General features: G+C 42.9%; 1 protein-coding gene across 10 annotated transcripts in view; it reads left to right on the plus strand.

Moving 5' to 3' along the window:
- Positions 1 to 433: 433 nt before the first annotated feature.
- Positions 434 to 27,679, plus strand: part of SEMA6D (semaphorin 6D) — a 31,091-nt gene continuing 3,845 nt past the window's right edge. The window contains exons 1-18 of one of the 10 annotated variants that reach the window (XM_021537467.3): positions 434 to 628; positions 16,755 to 16,896; positions 17,274 to 17,385; positions 17,986 to 18,046; positions 18,161 to 18,223; positions 18,310 to 18,411; positions 18,632 to 18,722; positions 19,000 to 19,119; positions 19,571 to 19,659; positions 20,394 to 20,611; positions 20,720 to 20,851; positions 21,047 to 21,202; positions 21,284 to 21,457; positions 22,190 to 22,330; positions 22,436 to 22,513; positions 23,300 to 23,391; positions 23,734 to 23,790; positions 25,589 to 25,756. In XM_021537467.3, coding sequence (XP_021393142.2) covers positions 434 to 628; positions 16,755 to 16,896; positions 17,274 to 17,385; positions 17,986 to 18,046; positions 18,161 to 18,223; positions 18,310 to 18,411; positions 18,632 to 18,722; positions 19,000 to 19,119; positions 19,571 to 19,659; positions 20,394 to 20,611; positions 20,720 to 20,851; positions 21,047 to 21,202; positions 21,284 to 21,457; positions 22,190 to 22,330; positions 22,436 to 22,513; positions 23,300 to 23,391; positions 23,734 to 23,790; positions 25,589 to 25,756 — 2,191 coding nt within the window. The remainder of the gene's footprint in view (positions 629 to 16,754; positions 16,897 to 17,273; positions 17,386 to 17,985; positions 18,047 to 18,160; positions 18,224 to 18,309; positions 18,412 to 18,631; positions 18,723 to 18,999; positions 19,120 to 19,570; positions 19,660 to 20,393; positions 20,612 to 20,719; positions 20,852 to 21,046; positions 21,203 to 21,283; positions 21,458 to 22,189; positions 22,331 to 22,435; positions 22,514 to 23,299; positions 23,392 to 23,733; positions 23,791 to 25,588; positions 25,757 to 27,679) is intronic. The other 9 variants (XM_021537472.3, XM_085588775.1, XM_021537475.3 and 6 more) reach the window with 9 other exon arrangements.

The following is a 27,679-nucleotide window of genomic DNA, read 5'->3' on the forward strand; positions in this document are numbered from 1 at the left end:
CGGCTTCGCCCCAGCTGTTTACCTGCTCGGGGCGGGAGGGGCGGGGGCAGGTTTGCCGAGGTGGGCTGGGAGGGGTGAAACTACGGGCGAAGTTTGCCGAGCTCCGCGCAGCCGGCCGGGGCCGGGGCCGGGGCGGCGCCCGGCGCTGCCCGCGGCGGGGGCGGCGGGGGCGGCGGGGGCGGCGGGGCAGCGGCCGGGGCGGTGCCGGGGCCGGTCCGCCCCCGCCCCGCCGCGGAGCGACTGCCGAGCTCCGCCGGCGGCCGCGGGCCGCGCTCCCGCTGCGGTGAGACCGAAAAGTTGCCCGCGGTGGCGGCGGGGCGCGGGCCGGGGGCGCCGCGGTGCCGGCGGAGGGACGGGCGAGAATAAATCCGTTCGCGGGAGGTGGAGGCGGGGGTGGGCTCTGCCGGGCGCGCCTCCCCCGCGCAGCGCCGGGATGGGGCGCCCGGCGGGGCGCGGCGGGCGGAGCGGGCCCCGCCGGCGGGCGGCGGCCGCGGGTCCCGCGGAGCGCGGCGGGAGCGCGGCCGCGCTGCCGAGCGCAGCGGGCGGGGGCCGGCGCCGGCCGCGGCCGGGGCAGCCGCAGCGGAGCTGCCGGGCTCGTCCCCGCCGAAGTCGCCCCGGGGCGCTTGGGGTGAGTTGGGGCTGGCGCCGCGTCGGGGGCCGGCCCGGGCCGGGGCTCGGCGCTGCCGGCGGGGCGGGGAGCCCGGCGAGCCGTGATTTACGGGCTCCCCGGCAGCAGCCGGGCGCTGGGAGGCAGAGGGAGCCGCGTTTCCAGCTCCCCATCAATAATGGATGGAAACAAATACTGGAGTCAGTTCTGAATTATCCCCGTGCCGCGGCAGGGGCAGCTCCGCGCCCGCCCTCCTGCCGAAAACAATGCTCAGGTGCAGAGCGGGGAAACTTTTGTTTTTTTCCTGGGGGGGTGGGGGCGTTTCATCACTGCAGAAACCGATACAGCTGCTTTCAAGGAGTAATTAGAAAGGGTTTAAAGCCTTCTTTATTATTTATAAGGATGGATGGAAATGAAAGGTCACACAGATATGTCTAGGTGGCTATTACGCCTGTGTTTTAAAGGGTCGTGGGGTGGTTGTGGAAGGTTTTTTTATTGTTGTTGTGTTCTATCTTGTGAGTTAAAAAAAAATGCGATTAACTGCTTTAGGTTGATGTTTTGAAAAAAATGTAGTTCCGGTGGAAATCCCACTTGTTAGCATGAATATGGCTAGTCTTAAATTAGTGCATTTCTGCCAATCTCTCAGTTGTTTCTTACTTCTGGTCAAGAGTATGTCTGTAGCACAGACATTAGCCTGTGAGTAATATGAGCAAAACTCAGCCTTCAGTGTGTAAAATCATTTGTATTTGTGTGTGGCTTAGAACGCATTTGCTTTTGAGCATAGCAGCAGCAATGATGGTTCATAATGCTCACATATGTGGCACTTGCTGTACAGATGGTATTGTAGCTTATCCATGTACACACACACACACACTTCACACATAATGTGCAGGAATTACAGCAAACTTCCTCCAGAATACTGTTCGGTGCTCTGTAAATGTGTGGCATTTTTTTTCCCCCCTGGTTATTTCCTTCAGGGAAAAAAAAAGCATGCATCTTTATTGGAATACCTTTGTGCTTCAAGTTGTTGGTCTTACTAATGTTCCCTAAATATTATTTGAAGAAACAGCTTCCTACTGTCTTAGAGGCGTTTACTGGTGGTCTGTTGCTCTCACATACAAATACTTTCACAGAGAATTTTCTGAGGTTCTCTCCTTTTTCCAAGTCCAACAGGAAGCTCATTGTAAAGCTTTGCAATTACTTTTGTGGCAAAAGAGAATAGACGTTTTTTCCTACTTTATTCATGCTATAAAATTCGGTGTACCTCTAAAGTCTACTTCAGTTCCTTTCTGTAAATTAAGCTGTATGGAATCATGTTTAATGTTGTAAGTGACAGGCATATTTTGTTATGTTGGCAGATATTGTATAAACATTTACTCTGGCTTAGATAAAAACAAATTGCCAGCTTAGTGCTCTGATTTCTTCTTTATATAATTATGAACTTCAGCAGTTTTTGTGTTAACTAATATAAAGCTAAGGGGTTTTTTTTTAAATCGGGAAGGAAAAGTTTGTAGTAAGAATTTATTAGGATTCTGAATTATGTAGCTCAGATTTGTTTTCAGAAAGGCAGCCAAAAATGTATAACCCAGAGGCTCTACATTGGTTTATTTAAACAGCTTCTCACTTTCATCTGCACCTTTAGTTACAGTGAACCTTCCTCCCCCATATCCTGCAGTCTGTCACTACCTGTTCTCCTTTATGGTGAGATGCAACAGAGATAACATCATTTTCTAAATGTGCTTTGTGTGATGCAGGAGTGTGTGCCAGGAATACAGGGATGGCCCTGTCAGAGCTCCACAAACCAGCTGTGTGGCTGCGGGTTTCCCCCCAGCCTCTCGCGCCCTTTGAGCTGGACCATCTGAACGTTTCTGGGGATGGCTGAGCTGAGCTGTTAGTGCAGATATTTTAGCCCTTGGAGCTGCCATAACTTTGCTGTCTATTTATGAAGAGCACATTTAGATAGAACGCTTAATTACAGATGCAATTCGCTCGAGGTTGATCTTTGATCCAATCGGTCCCGTCATGACAGGTGTGGGAAGGAAAAGTCCACCGTGGAAGTTCAGTTCAAAGTGTATGTTAGGCATTTGTAATAATGTATCTTCTGGTCTTACTACAGCTCATCACATTCATGTTTCAGTTCTGGATTTGTATGGGTTTTAAATTCTTTCAAAACATTGGTGCACTCAGCACAGGACTCGGTATCCCCTGAAGTCAGGTGTAGCCAGTTAGATGGACAGAACCTGCATGGAAATATTGAAATGCTATATTTGTTTGTCTTTCTGAAAAATAAAAAGCAATTTGAAACCTGAAATCAAGTGGTGATCAGGGGTGAATTTGGTCAGTTTTTATCAGGTGTAGAAAAGTGGTATGACTGAGACCATTCCAGTTCAAGTCTTTTTTGGTAAAACAAAGGAAACAGGTACTTCAACAGCTTCTGTGCCTGTATAAGCTTATGTGGGGCTTACTTACATTGCAGTCTGATATTTTTTCAAGGCTTAGACTGTGTGTTTGCTAACTGAACAGAGGAGATGATGGTTGATTACATACTCATATGTTAAACATACCTCTAATTCCAGATTGATAAAATCAGATACCTTTCCACTTGATAAAGTAACAATTTGCTCCACAAGTAATTAAGAAAAGATGGAATAAGGCATATTACTGGCATTGGGTAGTACAAGTTATTTTCAGTCTTAGCAACTCAGTGTAATTAAAACAGTTCAAATGTTGCTTTCGTCAAAACTGCTGCTCGAACAGATGATCCCTTCTTATGCATCCGATAAGCTACTGCAGTTACTGTTAAAATCCATCTAAGCCATTTTATTAAGCTGTTATTTGTTCTGTGAATAGCTGCCAGCCTTGAGTTCAAAAGAAAGTGGGTTCTGATTTGTTTCCGTGTCACATGGAAGAGGTGTGCAGTGAGAACAGTGTTACTGCCCTTCCGATGCTGTTTGTGGAGCTCTGTGTGTTGTCTGCCGTAGCCTGCTTTCCCTCGTCATGGCTTGACAGTAATTACAGTACAGCTAATATCAGAAGTTGGTTCCGTTTATTCAGACAGGACAACTGTTAAATTGTCCCACTTCCAAAGTCAAATGTTTGTTAACCACAGAGATCAAATCTGCAGTGCATATATACAGCATATGAGTAGTATTGATTTCCCTAACTTTTCTTTTTCGTTCGGCTTTTGTTAACTAACCCAGATTAGCATTTTAACAACCCTGAAGTGAACTTCTGCCATTCTCCCTGCTTGGACAGTGTGTGTAGACCATCCATCATCCTGTCCTTGGCCACAACAGGCTACTGGCTCCATAACCATTTGGAGCTGCACAGAAACCACCCGACTGTGAACAGCACAGCTGGCTACAGCAATTTTTTCTTCCACGCCACTGGCAGCATTGTCTGGCTATGGTAACTAAAGTTAACATCCAGAACGTGAAGTTTCTTTCATTCTGGCACCCCTGCCCAGCCCCGCTGCAGCTCGGTGTGTACACCTGCAGAAGGAAGGGCTGCAAAATAGCAGGGAGGAGTGAGGCAACCACTGGACTCTTGCTCTTCAAGGCTCTGGTTTGGAGACAGCAACCTGTTGTTTGGAGTGGGATGACATTAACTCTGTCCATACTCGAGAGGGAGCTTGCTGGCTGCATCCTGTGTGTGCTCGGTGTGCAGTGAGCTTGGGAAGCCAGCTACAGAAACAGAACTTGCCACTTTAACTTAGCCACACAAACTGCCAAGGAGCACAGAAAGAAATGGAGAATTTCGGCTGTGTATTTCACACATTCTTGTAGAAGCCTTTTTAGTTCCACAACGGAAACCATGTGATTTCACAGGATCTGTGCCCAGACTCTAATACTTGCTACAGATGCTTTCCTTGGTTTGTTTTGCAGATCTATGAATGCAATCAGAAAGAAGTTGTTACAGGATTTGTTGTTTTAATTCTGACGTGTACTTTGAATGGCAGGTAACCAGCAGGTGAATGTACTTGTGACTCTATGCTAATTTTGCTTGAGATTTTTGCATAATTTATATAAATTGGCCTAGCATGGCTGTCTGTCATGTGTGAGACACTGCTTTCTTGCTAGACGAGAACTTTTGCTTTCAAGAGCAAAGGAGGTCAAGAGGTATTAGTGGGGAGGGAAGGGCTTGGTGGGAGTGGAGGAGCAAAGAAGTGGTGGTGGAAGAGGAGGAGCAAGGAGCTCAGGCAAGCAAGTGACATTTGTTCTGTCCAGAATGGTTACAAACCTTGTAAACGAAATCAGTCCCTGGACAGCTTTGATTTATATTCTCACACAGCAGCCTGGCCTTGGTCTGCCTGACCTTGGTAACATAACAGAGGTCGTATTTGCACACAGAGACTCTCTGTGCAAAAAGGTTTGTTGTTGCCGTTACTTTTTTCTTTTTTAACCGTTACATCTGAGAGCCAAATTGCAGCCCCGTTTCTAATTGGATAGGCACTGGGAAGGCACAGAAAGAAAGGGATGGCTCCTGTTCCCACAGCGGATGGTTTAAAAGAAGAGATGGCAGATGGGTACAGTCGGGCAGTGGCCTCTAGAAGCAGGAGAGCTGTGTTGACCTGCACAATCAGCAGCTGTGCACAGGCCACCTAAACATAGCTGAGCTGCGTGTGTCAGGGACAGGGGCACACGTGCTTTGGCATCAGAGGCACAGGGGAGCTTTGAAGAGGGCCTGGGATGAGAATGAGGAGTTAATTGGCAGATGCCTGCTGGGGGGCTCTTCAAGTGTGGGAGGGACAGCAGGGAGGCAAGCACAGAGTTGCTCATCTAGAAAGGTAACGAGTGAGTGGTGGGGAGCAGCATCACAGACTGGCTGCCCACCGGCAGTGGGAGTGAAACCTCAGAGATGAGAGCTGGCCAGCTGGTCACTCAGCTCAGCTGTTACTGCAACAATAGGCTTTTCTTAATGTGAGCTACACAGTTCATCTTTATTTTATCAAATGGTCATGGCAGCTGGAGCTGCTTTCTCAAGCAGTGCAAAAGTACCAGCTCACACCTCTGTTGGGTAGGGCCTTCCTCAGAGCTTTACTGTGGTGTGAAACAAAAGGGATTTCCCTCAAGTGCTGCTGCCTCGCTTCCCAGGCATGTGTAGGGCTGCTGGTGGTGGGCAGGGACTGCAGCACGAGCACAAAGTGTTGCTGCTATTTCTGTGTCTGTCGTGACAGATGCACTTTGGGCTTGAAAGAAGGTCTTCTTCACACTTGGTATGTCAAGCCCTTGTTTATGCTCCATTTAAGTGCCCCCTTCCCATGTTGTGAGAACCCCTACGTGTCCTATTGGGCTGTGTAAACATTGTGTTTTGGGAGACCACAGAAAAGAAAAATGCGTATTTAATTAAAAAAAAAAAAACCCTCCATGTATAGTTAAGGCTGCAGTATTGAAATTTTGGATGGCACCTGAATGTAGCCCAGCATGAGGGAGCGTGGCTCTGCCTGTTGGTGTGCTGGTAGCCAAAGCAAGAAAGAGCTGTGCAGGCAGTGTGGGTGTTCCCTGAGCAGTGCAGTCTCAGGAGTGAAATACCAGAGCACTGCCTGGTCGGTCAGGGCCCTGTGGAAACAACTTGAACCAGCCAACCTGGAAGGCAGGAGAGGCCTCTGGCTCTTCAACAGTTGTCCAAGAGCCAGCTTTGGCACCCCTTGCAAATAAATATAGCTCTTTTGTGTATTGCCACCTGGGGACGAGTGCTGCAGAGAAGGGAAGGGATAACAGAGGAAAAGCAGTAGTGGGAAAGCTGTCAACAGTGTGTGAACAATGTCCCCAGGTGTCTCATGAAAGGAGTAATAAGGAAGGGGGAAATAATCTTGCAGAGTTGAACGGTTTCCTTCAATTTGCAAACTTCTCTCTGTGACAGTTTCTTTAACCCAGCACGTGTTTATCAAAGATTAACACCAAAAAGCCAGTAATTTGTTTTTGCTCAGTAAATCATATTTTCTTCATAAAGTAAATGCTTTGTGGATATTTTTAGCATTATGTAGTTTTTTTTCCTTGATGATAACCTCAGACAAAAATAATCAAATCTCATGCTTTGAGGATTAATCTGATTTCCTGCAAGGGTATGGATAGAATTTTTTTTTTTTTTTTTTTTTTTGTCTTGCATAGCACTATACAGGTTTTACTGTGAGAGTGGATTATGGCTTTTCCTCCCCCTAAAGCATCAGGTTTTCATCCTCACCAAAAACATGACAAGCATTGCTCATGGCTGAACAGCAAGCTGTGGTCTTCAGCAGCAAGCTATGCCAGCACAAACCTAAATATTTGGTGCAGATGGGTAAGAAAAATAGACCTGCAGACATAAATAGTGTGGGGGGTTGGTATGATTATCTTGTGTTGTTGCACTGGCTAATATTACTAGTGACAACCCAAGGATTTAAGGAAACATTGTAATTGTACTGGGGATCTGGGGAGGCCAATGTTGAGAGAGTGGGACAGGCTGTAACAGAAAGCTTTAAAGCCCCGAGTCTTATTCCCTGATTTGGCATAGATTTCCTTCTGACCTTGATTCAAGCACTTGCAGTCCATGTGTTACTGATTTAATTTTTTTTTTTTTAATTTTACTCTGAAAGGTTTGATCTGTGACTTCTCTGTGGCTCACAATTCAAAATGCCAAAGTATTGTGATGGAAATATTTCCCTGTCTTGCAGAGTGAATGTTATCATGAGGGGATGGAGCCCAAGTAAAACAGAGAGGAGGGAGATCTGGTGCCCAGCATGGCTGCATCCAGTCACAAACACTGCCATGGATGGGCTCTGCAGGTTGTGTTTGCTCTGTGGAAAGTGGGCAGCTCTGGGGTGCAGAGTTCCCCAAATCAACACAGAGATGTGCCCAAGCTTGGGACTCAGAGTAGGGAGAGCCATGGCTACACATTTCACCAGCCCCAGACTGGCAACAAACAGGTGTAGTTTACCTTATGCATTTATATCAGTTTAATAACTTCAGCAGACTGGAGGGCCAGGAATCAGCCAGATCAAATGCTGCACTAATACATCTGATTTCTAAATAAATAAAAATAAATTTTTGAACACTACTCTGTGTTTCTGGTAAGCCAGGTCCTCCAAGAGACCCTCAGCACAGGCACCTCTCAAAACACATCCCTGTTCCTCTGACCATCCCCAGGGTCTCACAGCATGAGCACTGGTGTTCCCCCCTCCCCTGTAAATATGTATATACATACTTTTACAAATACACACTCGGAGACTACAAAGGCAGCAAATGTGATAATGTGATCCAACTGTTCAGTGCTAGGCTAGAAAGAAGTATTTTTCTGCCATTATGTGAAAATTTAGCGTGACTGGAACAGAGTCTGCATTTGATTAGGCAATTTAAGAAATGGAAGAGACTTCATACTGTAGGGCAGTGCTACAAAACAATTGCTCGGAACATGTTCTAAAATTGGTTTGCTTTCACCAGATTTCCATGTGTTTCTGCACGACATCTCAAATGAAAGTATGAGCAGTCACGTGGCAAGTGACAACATTTTGGTAATATGGTAAATAAAAGCAGCAGTTTAAACAATTACTCCAAATCCTGAGAAGACTTTGAGATAAAGAAACCAAACTAAAACCAAGAAAACAAAACTCTCTATTTCCTGTAAGCCTGGGAAAGACATTTCATAACACATCCTTTTACTGGCACAGTTAATCTTTAATCCTAACAAGATAATAGTAATTGTTAACTTCAAGCTCAAGGTTCCTCCAGGTTTTCAAGCCTGTGTTTTGTACATGTAATTGATGGTGCCCAGGAAAGGGGCAGAGCACACGCTTTGCATATACAAGTAGGTAACTGGGTGGCCAGCTACCAGATTTATCTGTGCAGAAAAAGCAGGGCTAGTTGAAAACACGTTGTTCCCCAGGATCTGTAGGTAGTATTCCTGCAGGCAAGGCTGGCTGACCATTCCAGCCCTGAGAATGGCACACAGAGAATCCCAGCATGGTGTTTATGATCTCTCACGTGCTTCTTGCCTGTTGAGTCCCCTCCTGTCCCTTTGCATTTTCCGCAGCCATTTACCTTCTCTCTGAAGTGAGAGCACTGACATGCAGCAGCCTTTCCCCAGCAGCAGCAACTCAAGCCAGCAACGCTCCAGCAAGGCACAGTGATGAGATGCTGGGGGATGTTTGTAGCAGGGGAGAGTGGTGGGTGGAAAGTGATGCTTTCTGGAGTGAGGTTGACAGCAACATTGTCTGAGGCACAGCCTGTTGAACAGCAGATGTGCCCTTTCTACTGTGCAAATCCCTTTTCTCTCCCTCTGCTCTGCTTGTTGGTTCATATTCCTTCCCCCAAACCTCCCTTCCATTTCAAAACATCCCATTCACTTCATCCAGCAGGCAAACCCTGACCTCCTGGGCTCCAGCCAGGACTCAAATGGGCAGCACTTATCTCAGGATCGGGGCTGCAGCCCTGCTTAGGGGGGAGGCTGCTTAGACTGCTTTCTGCAGGGCTGCCAGGCAGCAGGCCCGGGGTGCTGCCAGAGCTCCCTTGGCTGTGGCGTCGGCTGGACTTGTGCAAGTTGTGCCCCAGACCTTCATTGCTCCTCACCTGCAAGTACTGGTCTGTACCTGTCTCAGAGTTACCTTATCAGATGATGCCTAATCATGCTGAAATGATTGTCAGTCTTGCTATGTAAATCATGTTCTGCAGGCTTCCAGGAAGAGCACTGACTTCCTTCACTTACAGCACTGACCCACACTTGCAGCCAGCCCTCCCAGAGGGAGGCAGAGTGATACTTTGCTCTAGGTTTTAGGCTTTTGTTCCAGGCCAAGGTGGGCAGTTTTGGTGTTACTGAACATCCAAGCCTGAGTGTACTTTGGGAGGAAATTAGGTCTTTGCCATTATGGTTTAAGGGTTCTCCCTAGTTTTTGGTCTAAAACGCATTAGTCAAAAGCATCAGACACCTCTGACACAACTGGGAGCTGGAGGTGCTCAGGATTTTACCCTGATGAGCCACAGCTGCTCTCCCCAGCAGGGTGGCTTTGCTTTTCTGGGGTTGGGGTCAGGCAGGGGTAGGAGTTCCTGCTACCAGAGCTGCCCATGGCCAGGAATTAATGGAGGATAGTGCCCAGAGTGTGGAACAAGGTCACTGTACTGACATTCTCTGCACAGTCCGTGGACACCTCCACAAATAAATTTAGTATATCCCAGGGCAGTCCCAGCTGGGCATGAGGAGTTTGAATTAATGAAATGCAGGTCTCCTAAAATGGTGGATCCAGAGCACTGCTTAAGTTAAAGCACTGATTGCCCAGCCCTGACAAGCTTGCAAGGAAAGCATGTTCTACAGGAAGTTTGCAAAACAGAACAGATTTGACCATAGATGCAAGCTGAATCGGGTGCAGGACTTTCATGTCACCCTTGTAAGAGAAGGTAGTTAACATTTAGTCTCAAAAATTAACTTAAAATAACTATAATTGAGGCAATCACTTACAGTTTGCTTAACATTTTATTTCCTTTCCTCCTGAAACTATCTGGTGTTCAAGTAAATTTCTGATCACAGGAGAATTTAGCCCTCAAAGTGCTTCTAATCAACCACTAAACACTTGCATCATTAAAAGTCACCCCAGCCATTTTGCAAGTTCTGTCAACTCGTTCTAGATCAAGAGGGGTGCGCTTGCTGCAACATTCAAAGCCTGCAAACAACTGAAGTGTAGCTGGCAGTGCCATAAGCCAATTAAGATGAAAGCTGTGATACTCACTGGTAGGGTTTCATCACTTTAATATTAAACTATCTTTTTTTACTTAGGCATAGATCAAGAGGTGTTAATGCAGAATCCTTAAAAGAAGTCAAGTATTATCTTAAAATAACAGACCTGTTATTTGCACTTTCATGCTCAATTAATATCTCAGCTCTAAATATCCTAATTTTTTTTTCCTCAGAGCTGCAGACTTTAAAGTTGTTATAAAAAGTAAGGATGGCTGCATACTGCAAGTTTATATTTGGGTATACATTTGTAGGAGAGAAAGTTTTTATTACCTATCCATTCATACAAAATCATGCCTCATGTTCCTGAAAGGGACTACAAGACTTAAGTACCTTTCTTTCATTTTAGCTACAAATATTTTCCTGTGTTATTTGATAATTAGATGAAACCATCTATCACCAAATTCCACAACATGGATTTATCACATCATAGAGAATCTCTTAAGATTTGAATGTACTGTAAACCTCTGTGTCAGGCATTGCCTTCAGGAACTTTATTGAAGTCAGACTTCATTAGAAGAAACATGTACTGGAATGACATTTAAAAGAATTATAAATAAAATCACACTTGCATTGATGCTGGCTGTTGTATCCCTGTTTTGGGAGGACTTGCCATGCTATAATGCAATTGCATCATTGGAAAACCTATGTATAGATATGACCTAAAATGGGAATCTAATCCCCTGCCTTTCATATCATAAATACTAATACAGATTTTTAAGGCAAATGTTGCATTCTATGTAGAATACTTTCTGGCTTGTAAGCAAATGACTCATCGTACACATTTCACACAGTAAGACATTGAAAAAAAAAAAAAAAACAAGACAAAAATACAGAGATAGGAAAAAGAATTGTTGGCTCCTCCTTTAGAGTTTGAAGCCCCTGGCCCATGCTGGTCTTATATTTTGACTTGGATGGTACAAAAAGGTTCTATTTTCATATTATGATTACTAAAACACCCTTTTGCCTGGTTCCCCCAGAGTGTGTCTCTGCTCTGGAGTTATTTTATTCCAGTCACAGCAGGGATTAGGTGCTATTCTGGGTGAATGTTCTGGTGCATCTGTGGTTGCCAATGTGAACATTTCTACAAGTCTAGGGCGTCCCTGAATGCAGCCTGTACCACCTTCATAAATTTTCTTCTGAATGTTTTATCTTCTGAAAGGATTGACCTGGTTGACAAACCAAAATTGAGCTACACTCTCCCTTTCTGTACTCTGCACTCACTGCTGAGCTGTATTCTCTCTGCAGCTGGCTCAAGAAGTTGAACTTCTCCCACCTGGCAGCAGTTACCATCAGCAAGTAAACTCAGGTGCAAATCCTTAGCCCCCTTAAGTAGAGTCACTGCCAGCAGGCTTTTTACTTCATGAAGCCCAGAACTTGAACCCTTTTCAGGTAGTGTTTTTTAACTGCTGCTAAAACTGCTGTAGACCTTAAGTGATTTGTACATCAAAAAATAATCCCTGAGGCTTCAGTAAACAAGATTTTTAACCTTTCTACGTTGGTCCTTTACAGCCAAAAAAAAAAAGGGGAGTGGTGCTAAACACAAGTAAGCTCCCATTCAGCCTTTCTTTGGGTGCAGGTGGAATGTGTGACTTGCTCTAGCCTGGCCAATAGATCTTTGTTGCTTGAGTGTTCTTCTGGTTGAAGAGCTTGGAGGCACTGCTTTGGCCAGGGGCTCAGTGCCTGAAGCCACTGTCCAAGGGTGTCCTGAGCCCCTCAGCAGGATTTGTCTCAGGGGCTCACTGGAAGTTGCTGGGTTTTGCACAAGATCAGCTCTGCTCTGCATCAGGGACTGAAGTCTCAGCTGTAGGCCCTGAGAAACTTGTTGAACATCTGTGAACAAGCAGCAGTAAAAGATTTTTTGTTCTGGTTTAACTTTTATTATTAGAGTGGTTTCATGCTCAAAATTTCAGAAGGTACCATCTGAGAAGACACTAGTCAGTGCCTTTGCACTAATTAGTGCCCTCAGGGAGCCATTTACATGCAGGAAGAAAGAGAGGACAGCAGGGATTTCCTGATTTGTCTCAAGTCCAGTCAGCTGGGATTGTGAGAAACCACATCAACATAAATTGACTAGGCTCAACATATTACTAATCAGTTCTGCCTGTCCCCCCATAACATTATGTCCAACTTGTACTTCCAAGCACAAAGGGGATCCTTGGTCTCAACTAACAGCCTGAGTCTGGTGGAGGAGGAAGATGATGCAGTCATTCAGTCAGTTTTTATTATTGCAACCCTTTCCTCCACTCCTTGCCAAACTCTCCACAAGTGACCTAACTTTTAGGATGTATCTTTTGTTCTGACCTGTCATGAACTTGAGCCTGGATTTATTGTACTGCACTCCAGTATGTGCCTAGCATTTTGGGAAGCATTTACCGTGTTAAGATTTTTAAGATTTTTTTTTTTCAGTAAGTAGAAAATATTGCATCAGTCTGGTTTGAAGCCATTTTATATGTTGCTTCTCCCCAGCTGGCTGAATGCCCTTTCCCTTCCCCCTTCTCTTTTACGTGGCAGTGCACAGAAAGATGATTGATGGAGCGTCACCAGCACGTTGTCAAAGGCTGGAATAGATTAATGGGCAAGAAACACCAGCCTGTTCCCCTTCATGTGCGATTGTTTGAAGGCAGGCTCATATTTTAACAGGAATTATATCCTGCTTCTCTGGATTCCCCCAATCAGGAATTGAAGGATGGGATTTCTATCTGAGATTGAAAGGTGGCAGCCACAAAAAGCCAGTTTATTACTTGGGACAACTGCCTGCCTCCCATCTGACCAACAGCATCTCCCTGAGGCCTGTTTCAGGCAGGTTGCTTGCCTCCTTAATAAGGTGGATTTTTGCCACCAGTTAACATTTACACCTCTAGTTCTTTCTTCTTGCAGACACAACTCATTATGGCACAGGCCACGTGGAGCTCCGACCTGTAACCTGATTTTCACCTGAGGGACACTGGTCAGTGTGCCTGTGCTGCAGGGAAGGAGCACATCTCACCCCAGGCAGCTCAGAGCCTTTTTAAAGGCCTTTTTGGTTGTTGGCCTGGGCCACAAAGTCAGCCTTGATCTGTGCCTCAATTCCCCAGCTGCAAGACAAGGATAGCAATATGGTAATTTCCAAACATTGCACTTGCCATGGATTGTTTTCTAGCAGAAATGCTAGGAATGCAATTTATAAGAGAAATTAATCAAAGACTGGGCTGAATCCTGGCAGGGGAAAATAATCAAACCCAGAGCATGAATGTTTTCTGCATTTTCTTCAAGGTAGACATTGCCAGCATTTCGTAATCAGCTATTTCAGGCCGAACAGATATTTTTCAGCATTGTTATTTGTAGTCCCCAGTAGTGGCCTCCACTAAAAGGTTTGAATGTGGCAGGAATTACGTCTTTCACACCAGTCTATCTGTGTCTACCAGAAGGCTACACCTGGCTGTCATAAACCCCTGCTCCAAGGGCTAGATGCATCCCATTTTTCTGATTATCCAGGAAACAGCTGTTCTTCCCAGTTTTTGTCTCTTCAGTGATTCTGATCTCAAGCCTGTGTCCAACCAGATAAAAGCTACATTTAAGAGCCTCTTGAAGCAGGTGCATTTTCTTTTCATATGTAGCTAGAAAGCAGAGCTACTGTTAATATTCTTTTAGTAATTTTGCAAGCAAAATAATAAAGAAATCTGCACTTGTTGCCTGGCTGGTGAGAGGTGATTACCTGTGGTTTGCTGATCCAGTGCAGCTCTCTGTCTGCTTTTCTGTCCTGTTGTGACAAAGGTCTGTGCTTCAGTATTTTCTTTGATAGAGATTTGCAGCAGATGATGTTTAGTTAGAAAAGATTGCTGAATATGACTATACCTACCATGTATGTTCTTGTGGTTCAGCTCTGGAGTATCCTGAGATGTTTGAGGGTTTTTTGGGGAATGTGAGTTTGTTTCTGCTCTGGATGCAGCCTCTGGGGAAACACATTCTCTGGATTTACATTTACAAAACTTCGCATTCTTCTAGGGAGTCCGATACCCTGCCTGAAATTGGAATCTGTGTGAGAGAACTGATACTTTGTATACCTGGCATTTCAGTTGTTTTCTGTTTACTTTTGTGACAATTTGCTGTATATTGGCCATGATAATCATGACCTAAAAACAAGTTGCCCTTTGACAATTGTGACCTAAAAACAAAAATAAATTGCCCTTTTTTCTGCAGCCATTTCCTGGAGTCCAGAAATCAATATCTGCCTCTGTAGGGCAGGTTACATGGAAGTTTTGTAATTGTTGCCCCAGTTAATTCTTCCCAGATGGAACACTGGAAGGAAAAGGAATCTTCCTATTACATGCCCCTGCTTGGTGCAGGTGGAACTTACACCGTTTGCAAGTTGTGTGCAGTTTGAAGCCAGGCCAGGGTCTCTTTGAGTCATGATGTGGGCCACAAGCAGCCTCATCTTCTGTGTTGACTGCAGCCTAAACGTCTGGGAGAGCTTCTTGCTCTTTGGCAATTTGTATTCATTTGTTCTCCAAGAAAACAAGGCTTAAGGGAAGACTTTTACTAAGCACCTTACAGATGCACCAACTCAACATACAGTTTATGTGTCTCCCCTTTCTCTTTCACTGGAAAAGGACTGGGCTGGATATTTGGAGCCTGCTTTTCCTTACAAAAAGCCAAAAAAAAAAAAAAGATTGTATAAGCATTAATGATTTGTTATTGTGTCTGGGAGCCACAGTGCTGCAGGACTTTGCTCTAATGGTGCTTTCACAAGAAAGAACTAATTTGACTAACTTTATTAATTCCAGTTTGTTTTAAGTTTGTTCATTAGTAATTTAACGCAAGATGCTTCAGCTGAAGAGGCCATGTCAGGACAAGGAAGAGCAGAGGGAAAGTGCCAGGAATCATTAGTGTTTATTAACCACTGCACTCATCAATCTTGACTAAGAGCACAGCCCATTCGTTCTGGACTGGTGGTCTGAGATACAGAAATATCATTAACACTGGAAAATGCTTCTTTCCAGGTCAGTCTGTAATGGGCAGGCATCCAGGCAACACCCCCACCCCCATCCCCAAATGTTCAGCTGGTCTCCTCACAATCCAGCCCAATCTGACAGCTCAGCAGCCTCTGGAAGGAGGAAGGCCTGCCCCTAGCCAGCCATAGTATCAATTAACAAATACAGCATTTTCGTCCCCCATAAGCATTACTGAAAGGTTAAGTGTTTTTAAGAAGAGATTTTTTAATTGCTTTTCAAATTATTAAATGATTCATACTTCTGTGCTTTGCTGGATCAGGTCTGGCACTTTGTGTCGGCAACATATTTTTCTAACTGAAAGTCTTGAAACATTAAAATGGAAAGGTTTCTCTTTTTTTTCTGTTTAGACAAAGCGTTTAATAACAAATTTCAGCAACTGCAGGGCACTGAGCTGATGACTCAGAGCTCTGACCTGTGAGTCGGGGCTCTGAATGAATGCATCCAAAAGGTTGGAGGAGGGAATAATACTACATTTGCCAGGTTTCTAATGAGAAATATGACCCTGCCCAGTCCACTTGCACTCATTAAGGATCACATTTCACTTTGAGATATGTTTTCTTGCATCCTACCCAAATTGCAACTTGAGTGGTTACATTCTGCTCACTAAAATATCCCTGTGGTTTAATCAAAGAAGTTATGTTTCCCTTCCCCTCTTAAAAGCTTTGTTGTATAATGCTGTGGTGCTATCATGATCTGTGCTGTCAGATGTACAGAGCACACACACAGAGCCCCCAGGTGAAAGCCTCTGAAGCCTTCAACAGTAGGAAATAGAATGAGGGGGAAAGTGGCATCTTGGGAAGGGGGTTCAGCATTGCATCCCCATTTGAGTCTCTTGCCATCCTTGTGAAGTGTGTGACAATGCTGTCACACTGCAGGGGCAGCATTTTGCATTTCCTTTGCACATGTATAAGTCCCTGCAAAGGCAGAGCATCAGGTGCCTGCTCCTGGGCATCAGGTCTGTGACAATGAGCACATTGGACTGAGCTCTGTGATGGTACAGCCTGGAAACAAGCAAAGACATTAAAACACAACATGGATGTTCAGACACACTGTGTGTGTCATGACGTTTTATGGATGAGATTTAGGTACTTTATGGGAAAAGGGTTTGTGTTGGATGACATTCGGTGATTGAGGGGATGGAAAGAGATTGCAGTTTAATTAAAATTCTAATCCCAAGTTTGACAATTTTTCTTGCCAGGTCAGCAGCCTGTATGTTCAATTTCTGATTGTGTGAATTAAATGGGCTGACAGTCATCAGCTTCTTTAGAAATGCCTGTAAATCCAGCTAAAAATTAGCAAACATCAATATGTTTCACAGCAGCTCCGAGCAGGACTGTGTCACGCAGCAGTTTCCCATCAATGTCCCCTGCTGCCAGTGCTGAAATGCAAAGGAAAGCCCTGTTGTGCAGCAGGCAGTGGCGCCGGTGTCCCTCACCGCTGTGTCCCGTTGGCAGGTGGTTGAGCAGCGCTGTCACCTGTCCCCAGCCATGAGGCTCCCGGTGCTCTGTGCCTTGGTGACGCTGCTGAGCCTGTCCCGCTGCCGGGCCGTCAGCTTCCCCGAAGACGAGGAGCCCATTAACGTCGTGGACTACCACTGTAAGTAATTGCATAAAGTGCTGCCGAACACCAGGGGAAAAGTTCTAATGTTGACTTCTTTTTTCCCTTGCCTCTCCACTCCTGGGAAATTTTTAAAAAATCTGATTCCTTTCAAATTGAAATGTGTTTACTGGCTTTGTATCTTTAATAGAACACTTAATCATTTTCTTAAAAAAGCAATCAGAAATACAGCAATAACTTCAGGAAAAAGAACATTTGCTGACATTAGCCATCTTTTTCTCATTTATATTCAAGACATTACTCAAGGAATTTAGTTTAAACCCTTCTACACCTAGTATATACAGCTAATCAATGCCATATATTGATTCTTTAGCTCTATAATCCTGAGTGATGGTGTAGCCCATTTTTACTTGCAGATTCAAGGCAATATCCAGTATTTAGAGGACGCCCTTCAGGCAATGAATCTCAGCACAGACTGGACTTCCAACTAATGTTGAAAATTCGAGACACACTCTATATCACTGGCAGGTAATTTTCCTTCACTCAGTTCATTAGATTAAAATTCTTTTCTCTTCTGGTTTTGCATTTATGTGTAAAATTCATTTTAAAAAATGTGCAGAATATGATAAAAATTAGAATTGGGTCAGAATTTCCCAGAGAAATATACCATATCTATGGCCAGTGCATGAAAATTGGATTTGAAGGCTGCAGTTACTGTAGTTAAGCTTAAACCAATGATCAAATGCTCTTTTCCCTCTTTTATATTACTGCCCTGCCTGATAAAAACCTCTCCTGATCATTTTAAACTCGGACTGACACGTCAGGGCTGTAGGAAGTGAGGATAACACACTTACATATTTACAGCCCAGGTTAGTCCTCAGCAGAATGGGCAGACGGGGATGGACAGCTGGACACTGCAGGTGCTATCTCAGGACCACACCAAAAAAATCAAAGCCAACCCGTGTTATACATGAACAACCTTCTCCCATTTACATTAAACATGGAAAATCCATAAGCATTTCATAGAGGTTGTTGGTCAAACATAACATTCTAAAAATAGACTTAGATTACCAAATAAAGAGGTACAGAATTAATGAATTTACTTCTGTCTTTTTACTTTGCAAACAGGGACCAGGTTTACACTGTAAATTTAAATGAAGTTCCGAAATCAGAAGTTATCCCAAGCAAGGTGAGTAGTTGCGTGCTGGAAAGAGAGAGGTGTTTTCTTTCATTTTAATGGGTTGTTTTTAAGAATTTGCTGTGGCAAGGAATTCAAATGTTCCTTTCTGGTGTGCTTTAACAGAAATTAACATGGAGATCAAAGCAGCAGGACAGAGAGAACTGTGCTATGAAAGGCAAACATAAAGTAAGTTTAGCACATTATAGGAAAATGACACTAGTATTTATTATATACATGGATTTTGTGATTAATACATCTTACTCTCTTTTCAGGATGAATGCCATAACTTCATTAAAGTCTTTGTTCCAAGAAATGATGAGATGGTGTTTGTCTGTGGAACAAATGCATTTAACCCTATGTGCAGATACTATCAGGTAAGAGTACTGAAGATGTCATTAATCTGTTGCTGGTTTTATTTGCACTGGTTATGCCATAGCAAATACATCCAGTGTGCCTGAAGTGTGCTTCAAGGTGAAATAAAAACAGACAGAAGCCAGTGTGCTGAATTAAGTTTTGTGGAAAGACAATGTTTTGCTTTTGTGCCAGTGCACAAAATAGAAATGACACTATCACCCATTTATTTTTCTTCTCTAGTTGAATACATTAGAGTATGATGGGGAGGAAATTAGTGGTTTGGCAAGATGCCCATTTGATGCCAGACAAACCAATGTCGCCCTCTTTGCTGGTAAGAACTTTTACTTGTAATGAGTCTAAATGATTAATGACACCAAAAGAGACAGTGAGCTTTTAAAGCAAGCACAGGAAAGCTAAAGGTGTCATGGTCCCCCTGCTCTTAAATTTTTTAAAAGGCCTCCAAAGGATTAGAAGCTGACCTGTTAATAAATAGGTTACAGCAGTCTGGGGAAGTGTGACAGTAAAGAAATGGGGAAACATACAGGCTAGTCAGAACTCTTTAGATTATCGAAGGCCTCTTAATACCATGTTTTCAACTTCCATTTTAGATGGAAAATTGTATTCGGCAACAGTAGCAGATTTCCTGGCAAGTGATGCTGTTATTTATCGCAGCATGGGGGATGGATCTGCCTTAAGAACAATAAAGTATGACTCCAAATGGATAAAAGGTAATTCGGGGAGTATTTTCCCATACACATGGCAAATGTAATTTCAGTGGCACAGAAGGTTAGGTTATTCACAGTCAGACTGGTTTACACATATGCTACAATGTCAGCATGTATGAGGCTTTCAGAATATTAAAAAGCTGCATAATAAAAAAAAAAAAACCCAGCAAAATTTTTGTTAAATCCTCCAACAAATGAATTTGCAGTAACAAAATACCTTAGTTGAAATGCAGTTTCTGTGGGGCCTTTTTACAGTCTATTAGCCAATGCTAAAGACTTCAAGTTCATTTAAACTCCAGTGCACCTGTATTTGGACATCCTAAAGTATCTTTATACTGGAGCTCACCTTGGCTGGTTTGGACCTGGGGAGGAGCTGCCAAATCTCGCAATGTCACTGTCGTGTGCCCATTGAGCAGTTCTTTGAAGCAACTTTTTTCCTTGCTCTTTCTTACAGAACCACACTTCCTTCATGCCATAGAATATGGGAACTATGTTTATTTCTTCTTCAGAGAAATTGCTGTAGAGCACAACACTTTAGGCAAGGTCAGTATTGTCACCATGAACGTTGAGTCACAGCAGAAGGAGCTCATCCTAAAACAGCATCAGGAGCGAGCACAGTTCATAATATGAAGAAGGACCTAGGACAAAGCTTGCACAGTTTTACCACGGTTATAATTTACAGGGAGGGGAGAAAAAGAGAACTAGAGCACTGCATTCTTCAACCAAAAAGCTCTTTCTGTTCTCCTGGCCCTGCTGTTAGGGAGCTCACTACAGGTGTCTTTCAATGTGCTGTTGCCTTAGTGCTGCTGTTGCCTTAACTCTTATACCAAGTACTGGAAGAGCTGAGAATGTTTTCATGCTTATTAAAAAAAACAAAAGAAAGCAACACAAAAGGAGAGCTTCAAAGAAGTTTCTCTAATGTCCCTGGATATTGAATAATTCAGTCATGCCAGTACAGAGTATAATACTCATGCCTCACCATGGAAGGATATTCTACAATAAATTATTACATCCCTTACACATGGTTAATTAAAGTCTTTAAATCTCACTAACAATATGATTTTGAAGGTGAAAAGGGTGGGAGGAAACTGTGGAGATGCATTTGCTTGGTGATACATTAAGATGCCTGTGCTCTGCAAGCTGAGCACCATTTGCTTTCATCTTCTCTGTGCAGATAAATGGCAGCTTCCTGTTAACAACATTATCTTGGTGTTTTATTAACAGCTCAGAAACAAGCACTGCATATCTCAAGCCTCTCTCCCTTTTTCCTTTCACAGGCTGTATATTCCCGTGTGGCACGCATCTGCAAAAATGACATGGGGGGCTCCCAAAGGGTCCTGGAGAAGCACTGGACATCCTTTCTGAAAGCTCGGCTCAATTGCTCAGTTCCTGGGGATTCATTCTTCTACTTTGATGTTCTGCAGTCTATCACAGACATAATAGAAATCAATGGAGTGCCCACTGTTGTGGGGGTATTCACCACACAGCTCAACAGGTAAGAGATGAGCAACCTTTCATCAAAGGCAGATCTCGGATTCTCTCTTACACGGAGATTGGTGCCATTGTAATCGGAGTTCTTGAAACCATTTTTTGAATTTTACAGCATCCCTGGTTCAGCAGTGTGTGCTTTTAGCATGGATGACATTGAGAAAGTCTTCAAAGGGAGATTTAAAGAACAAAAGACTCCTGACTCTGTTTGGACAGCTGTACCTGAAGACAAAGTACCAAAGCCAAGGTAAAAGGTTCTTACGCATGATGTCATAACATTGTCCCTGTAAAGAGCTACCTTAAATCAGCTGCACTCTTGAGTGCCTTGCTGGGTAAACCTAAAGCAGAGCTTGATACTTCAGCCATAAGGACGCTCATTAACCGGCTGCCTTCTCTCATTAACTAAGATATCAAGAGGAAAACAATATTGTTCTCATTTCAGACCTGGCTGCTGTGCAAAACATGGCCTAGCAGAGGCTTACAAAACCTCCATTGATTTCCCAGACGAAACGCTCTCCTTCATCAAATCTCATCCATTGATGGACTCAGCTGTTCCCTCAGTCACTGAGGAGCCCTGGTTTACCAAAACACGTGTCAGGTATGACAGTTCAAAAGTAACACCTGTGAAAAGGAAAACAGGGCAACTTGCTGCTAATGATGTGCCTTCTGGTCTTGCTAGATACAGATTGACAGCAATTGCTGTAGACCACGCTGCTGGACCCTACCAGAACTACACAGTCATATTTGTTGGCTCTGAAGCAGGAGTAGTACTTAAAATCTTGGCAAAGACCAGGCCTTTTTCTTTGAATGACAGCATATTACTGGAAGAGATTGAAGCATATAATCATGCAAAGTAAGTATTACCAGAACATCTAAGCTCTTCATCTAGTCCTTGGTGCCTAGCTAAAAGAGATTATGGTAAACTTGCTCATTACCACCAACATCACCACTTGTTTGTCATTTCCTCGTGTTCCTCATGTTGAATAACCTGAAAGTATTTGGTCACTTGCCATTTTGCATGGGTTGAATGAACAACCTAATTCCACTCCAGTGACGTCAGTGACACGGTCTAACTCTCCCGCAAATACTTCTGAAACGTCAGAAGTACTTGGTGATGTTAAAAAGAAATTATCTGTGCTTATCTTGAGGGTTGCTCAAGAGTGGCTGATAGTGTATAACCTGTATCTGATCATTTTAAACTTGTTTATTTCTTGGCACAAATAATTTGGGAGTGGAAGCATTCCAATTAGACTCTATAGCCATCCAATACAGGATTCCTCCTCTGTTCTCTCATGATACTTATGCTGACTGAGAGAACAAAGAAAATGGATTTGGATTTTTTTTTCCTACATAGTTCAGTGAATTTCTCACCTAGCTGTTAGCAGGAGCCAGAAGCCAGCATTTGATAACTCAGAGGTTTGTTTAGCAATGTCTCAGCAAAGAGTAGTAGGTTACATTTATGTATGTGAAAAGTTTCTCTTCTGTAGAGCTACACAGACAATAAATAAATGTGTTAATAATGTGTTTACTGCACAAAGGACTACAGTCACTAAAGTGGTGGCCTGCCCTTGTTTTTGCTGACCAGGTGTAATGCAGAAAGCGAGGAGGACAGAAGAGTCATTTCCCTCCAGCTGGACAGAGACCACCATGCCCTGTTCGTGGCATTCTCCAGCTGCGTCGTTAGAATTCCTCTGAGTCGGTGTGAGCGTCATGGGTCATGTAAAAAGTACGGCTCCATTCCTGAACCCCCCCTCCCTTAAAGCAGGGGCACCAACATTTCTTGGGAAGGAAGTAAAAAATGCATGATTTTCTGGGGTTTTTCTCTTGCAAGGGCATGTATTGCTTCACGGGACCCTTACTGTGGCTGGTTAGACCATGAAGCGTGTGGAAGAGTGACACCAGGCATGCTGTAAGTACTCCTCTTTGAGTTAGCCCAGCATCTCTAAATATGCTTACACGATTTCATGTCCTGTGCCTCTTCCCTTGCACACAGTCATTAAATCTGTTTTTTTAAAGACTTTTTTTCAGTGCACAGTGTATGTAAGAGAACAGAATGCTAAGTCTGGCCTAATTCTGGAACCTCTGAGTGAAGACTTGCTTTCAGTGGGAGTTTTAGATGTGTAGGACAGGCAGACCTGTAGGAAGAGCAATTGGAAGCAGGAGGGCAAGCAACTGCAGCATGCAAACCTGAGCAGCACCAAGAGGACAGGACACAGTATTTCCTCCCAGGCATGCTCATGGTCAGGGCATAGGCAATTGCAAATACGAAAGCACAGGATTCACAGTGGGAAGAGCAAGGTTGTGCCTCTGTAGTGGAGCTGGGGTGTTATATATGCATACCAAAGGCATTTTGCACAAATCAAGTCTGTAATATATAGTGCACTAGCAGCTGTATCTTAAAAAGAGGCCTTTGTAGAAGGCCAGTGCAAACATTAACTGGTATAATTGGATGGTTGTATCTAAACCCAAGAGCATGCCCAATGGAGAAGACATGATGTAGTTGTTTAAAAATGGGATTGTTTTTCTTCTATTTCCTGGCATAAGCACACAGAGATAGATTTAACGCTGGACTATCCTGTACATTTTGTACAATCCTTTGGGCCATACACTGGCTGTTGTGTATGTTTCCATCTGCTGCTTCCAGGAAAAAAAAAAAAATCTCCATTTGTGTCCTTACTAATACTGTTAATTGCAGGTTCTCTTTGTTTGTTTCATACAACCACAGCACTGGAGGATATATACAAGATGTCGAATATGGCAACACGGCACAGCTTGGGGACTGCCATGGTAAGGCACAGTCACTGCTGCTCCTTTGGAATGTCTCACCATAGTCTGTGGCCACACCTCACTGTGGATGTTAAATTTCTGATGAGCTTTTCAGTAACATGATGAACACATCACCTGGTGTTACTGTGAATGTTCACAAAGCTGAGCTTTTTAGTCCTGGGTGGCAGTTTTTCTCTTCCCTTCACCAGTTTACAGCTATTTGGGGTCTACAGCAAAGTATTGAAAAATTTATTTTTTGTAACCAGTGATATTTTAGTTTTTATTTTCCATTACTCAGGTCTAAAATCTTTTGCTTTCTTTTTGTTACTTTTTACTGATTACTTGTTCCTTTAATTCTTTTAGAAATTTTGCCTACTACAGCTACACCAGATTACAAAATATTTGGCGACCCAACATCTGGTTAGTTTTTTTTAATTTTTTTGAATTAATGACCTTTACTTTCCTTCAGTTCAGCATTTTCAGCCTCCTTTTTTCCCTCCTTTTGCACAGTTGGCAATCCTCCATTTTTGTGCTTTTACTCATGTTCCCACTGATGGTAAAGATAGTCAGACTCTTCTCACTCAGCACTTCACCCTGTGTAGCCGCATGTTAACAGCTCATTATTTATTGAGACATCTTTTATTAAAGAGCCTGATTAACATAGATGACATCTTCGCTGCACGAAGTCCACTAAGCTTTACTCTTGATCCCCAGCCATGCGTCTGTGAATGCCCCTCTTGGTCATCTCTAGTAGATGAATGGCAGAACTTCATCATCTTCCTCCTTACCTCTCCTTTTCTCTTTTCCTTCTTTCCCAGCAAGCTTTTAGCATAAATACACATTTTCTAAAATGTGTATTTCTTTATTTTTGAAATGCTTTAAGTAGTTCATGCTAATGGAAAAAAATTTAACATCACGAACTGCGTAGCTGAATGAGAAATTGTGGAGACAAAAGTGGCTTAGAAAAAATGTTGTGCATTGTCAGATGGACTTTTGCATCCTTTTTTCCTCCAGTGATTTTTCTAATAAGGTGTTCACCACCAGCCCCTGGTGTTCAGGGACACCCAGTGTTCTTCTGTTGAACTCAAGAGCAGAACCTGTGTTGACTTCAACAGGAGCAAGACTCAGGTCTTACTTTCCAGTCTTTGCTTTTGGAACTTGGGTCTTTGCTTTCAAACCAAGGGCACATTTCTGACTGACAAATAGGACAATAATCTGTGTGTATGTTAAATTTGTAAGTGTGCAACAAGAATATTTTTTGTGGTTTGGTTTCTGACATTTTCACTTCTGTTACTTGATAAGAAGTAACATTCGAGACAAATATTTCCCAGATCTATTTACCCACAATGCAAGTTAGACTCACTTAAGGGAACAAAACAAAACTGTCACACAGAAATGCTGCCTGGCTTTACGAGTGTTTATCAACTGAATTTTCAAAGTGATAGATTATGGCACAGATACAATTGAACCTTATTTTCAAGTCCTGAATGAGTGTGCTTTTGAAGTACATTTCTCAAGTCTGATCCATCGACTTTCCTGCCTAAACCTACTGGGACAGTGAACACAAAATACTCAAGGGTGCAAATAAGACTGGACTGTAAACCCAATTTTATGAGTTTCCTCCTCTGTGCATTTTCATGTAGGCTGTGGTGGGTCTGTTCAGCAAACATACTACAGAGGAGCCAGAATCTCTGCTGTATTGTTCCTTAGGAACCATTACAAAATAGGGGTTAAAAACATTCCTTTTATCCCCACCTGCAGAAATGGCTCATTCAGCAGTTCCTGGTATACCGTAATAGCAGTAATGGAGCTGATCTGGTTTCTCAGGCATAACCTGTCATGAGTGTGCATCGTTCCAAGTAACTTCTCTTTTTTTGAAGATATTTAAAAGGCAGCCAAGTATGTTATCTCCAGTGAAGAATATAGCAATTAAGTAGACTAAGTTGTGCTTTTCACCCCCACAGTTGCTTACTTTAACTTTTGCACTGCTTTCACAGTTGACTTCTCTGGCTTTTTGGCTAGCAGCTGTTGAAGTGTAAATGTACTATTTTCATACTTCCAGTTTTGAAGTAATTGATTTTAATCAGCCATCTGTATTTCTGCAGCGTGTAGGGGAGTCACATTTTGCTCTGACATGTAACTCCCATAAAATACTGTGTCCAGCTATAGCTTAGATGTGCCATGAAACACATTAATAAAAATCTGTTTGCCACCACAGACATGGAGTTCTCCTCAGCTTCCATTACCACAATGGCAAGTATCCCAGTTATATCACCTAAAGTGATTGGTTCCTGGAAACCTAAAGTGACTGGCTCTCGGAAATTTGTAGTTCAAGATGACCCAAACACTTCTGATTATTCTGATCCATTATCAGGTGTCCCAAAGGGTAAGGCCTTACCAGGGAATACATTGCAGCTGAATGGAAACCTGATAGTCTCAGCATTGTCTAAGGCTTAAGTTAAATGTAAGAGCTATGATTGTTGGGCTCTATTTGCACCCATTTCTTGTGAATATGCAGACAGTGCAATCATGTTTTTCATACCTACTTATCCCATGGACAAAGTGCTGCTTAGAGCTTATAATGGGAAACACACATACTACGCTCAGCTTTTTAATCCTGGAGTGGTCCAAAACTCCCATTGAAATCAATGGCAGTTCTGGATACATTTAAAAAATTACCTTCCACACCTCTGTTAAATCTTTAACTGTTTAAGCAGTAACTTAAACACTGGCTTAGACTGTTAGTCCTCATGAATGGTTGCTTATGTTTTGGGTTTTTTTCATTTGGGTTGGGGGTGGTGGCGGCAAAACAGAACACAAAACAGAGCTCCATGAGACATCCATGTGTTAAATGGGGCATATCCCTACCTCTGCTTGCCTGGAATATGGTCTTGAACAAGGGTCAGAGTAAAACAGTGCTCTTTAATTTTTATCCTCTGGATATGAGCATCAGTTTAGAGATTATCTCAGTACGTACTGAGACATCCAGAGGTTTTAAGCTGAACACAAGAAACATATTGTGCCTGTAGTTCATCTTTCTCTAGCCATTCTTTCAGCTAAGTGAGCCTTTGATTAGGCTCTTATGGCAACTGAGATTTTAATGTAATAGGACTACTGCAGTCAACCACAGGATTGAGAAGCTTCCAATCCCATAACCAAAATTTAACACAAGTCTCTCTCAGTGCATAGCACAGCAAGGTGACAGACATGTTTGCACAATTCTGTATTTACTGAAAAAATCTCACCAGCCAAAAACCATTTCTGTTTTATTACCATTCACCAAAACATATCAGGTTTCCTATCAGCCATTATGGCCATGCATTTGTCATTTTAATTTGTTGCAGTTATTTTCTGTTTTGCTTTAAGTTTTTATTATCATCTGCTCTTGGTTCTCAATCACATTTTGTGTCATAGCTATTAGTGAACTTTACTCATGTTTTCCTTCTGCTTCTGCACAGTGCCATTAAAACCTGTAACCCTGAACATTAACAATATTCAAAGGCCTTGCCTCTAACAAAAAGTGGCTCTGTTCCTTCCCTCTTGCTCTTTCATTTTAACATCTCTTGGGATAGCAATAGAATTACTTTCATTAAAAACTAACGTTGTCTTAGCTGCAAGATGTCTGTGGTTGCTTTAAAAAAATCTAAAAAAAAAAATCAAAGGGAGCCTATTAATACCCAAATAAAAAAATTAATCAAATACTCAGTTTCTTGGTCTAAGCTAAAAGTTTCTAAGTTTTAACATTCTCTAATAATTTAACCTAAGTTGTTTTTATAATGTTATGTAAGTATTTACATTTGTTATTGGTAAAAAATAAAAATCAGTGCTCTCACAGAATCACATTATCTTCAAACTTGGACATGTATGAGTGCAGTTGTGCCACTTCAGGGCTAGCAGCCTGGAAGTAGAATAGTTTACAAGTTTTCTACTGTATTCCATTAGCGTGGCTGTAGCAATGCAGTATATATGTTATACATTTTTACACAATATTTGCATAATCCCGTCTCTCCTTTGATACTGATTTATGAGTTGGCCAGGAAAGTGAGAGAGAAATCCATCCATGAGTTATTAATTGCTGTCTGGCCCAGTAGGACCTTCTAACCTCAATTTTCCAGCAGAAATCATTAATGTTAATAACATAAGGCCCCTATTTGTGAGCCTTAAAGGAAATTTGGGGACAGGCTAAACAAAACATAATATAAGGAGAGAAGCTGTGATAAGCATTCCTCATTATCAGAGAAAATGGACAATCTTCATTTAGTCTTGTCGGTGCACACACAGTCATTTTATAATTTCTATAAAATTATTT

The sequence above is a fragment of the Lonchura striata genome, chromosome 10 (assembly GCF_050655825.1).
Source record: "Lonchura striata isolate lonStrDom1 chromosome 10, ASM5065582v1, whole genome shotgun sequence".
In the NCBI taxonomy this organism is placed as follows: Eukaryota; Metazoa; Chordata; class Aves; order Passeriformes; family Estrildidae; genus Lonchura; species Lonchura striata.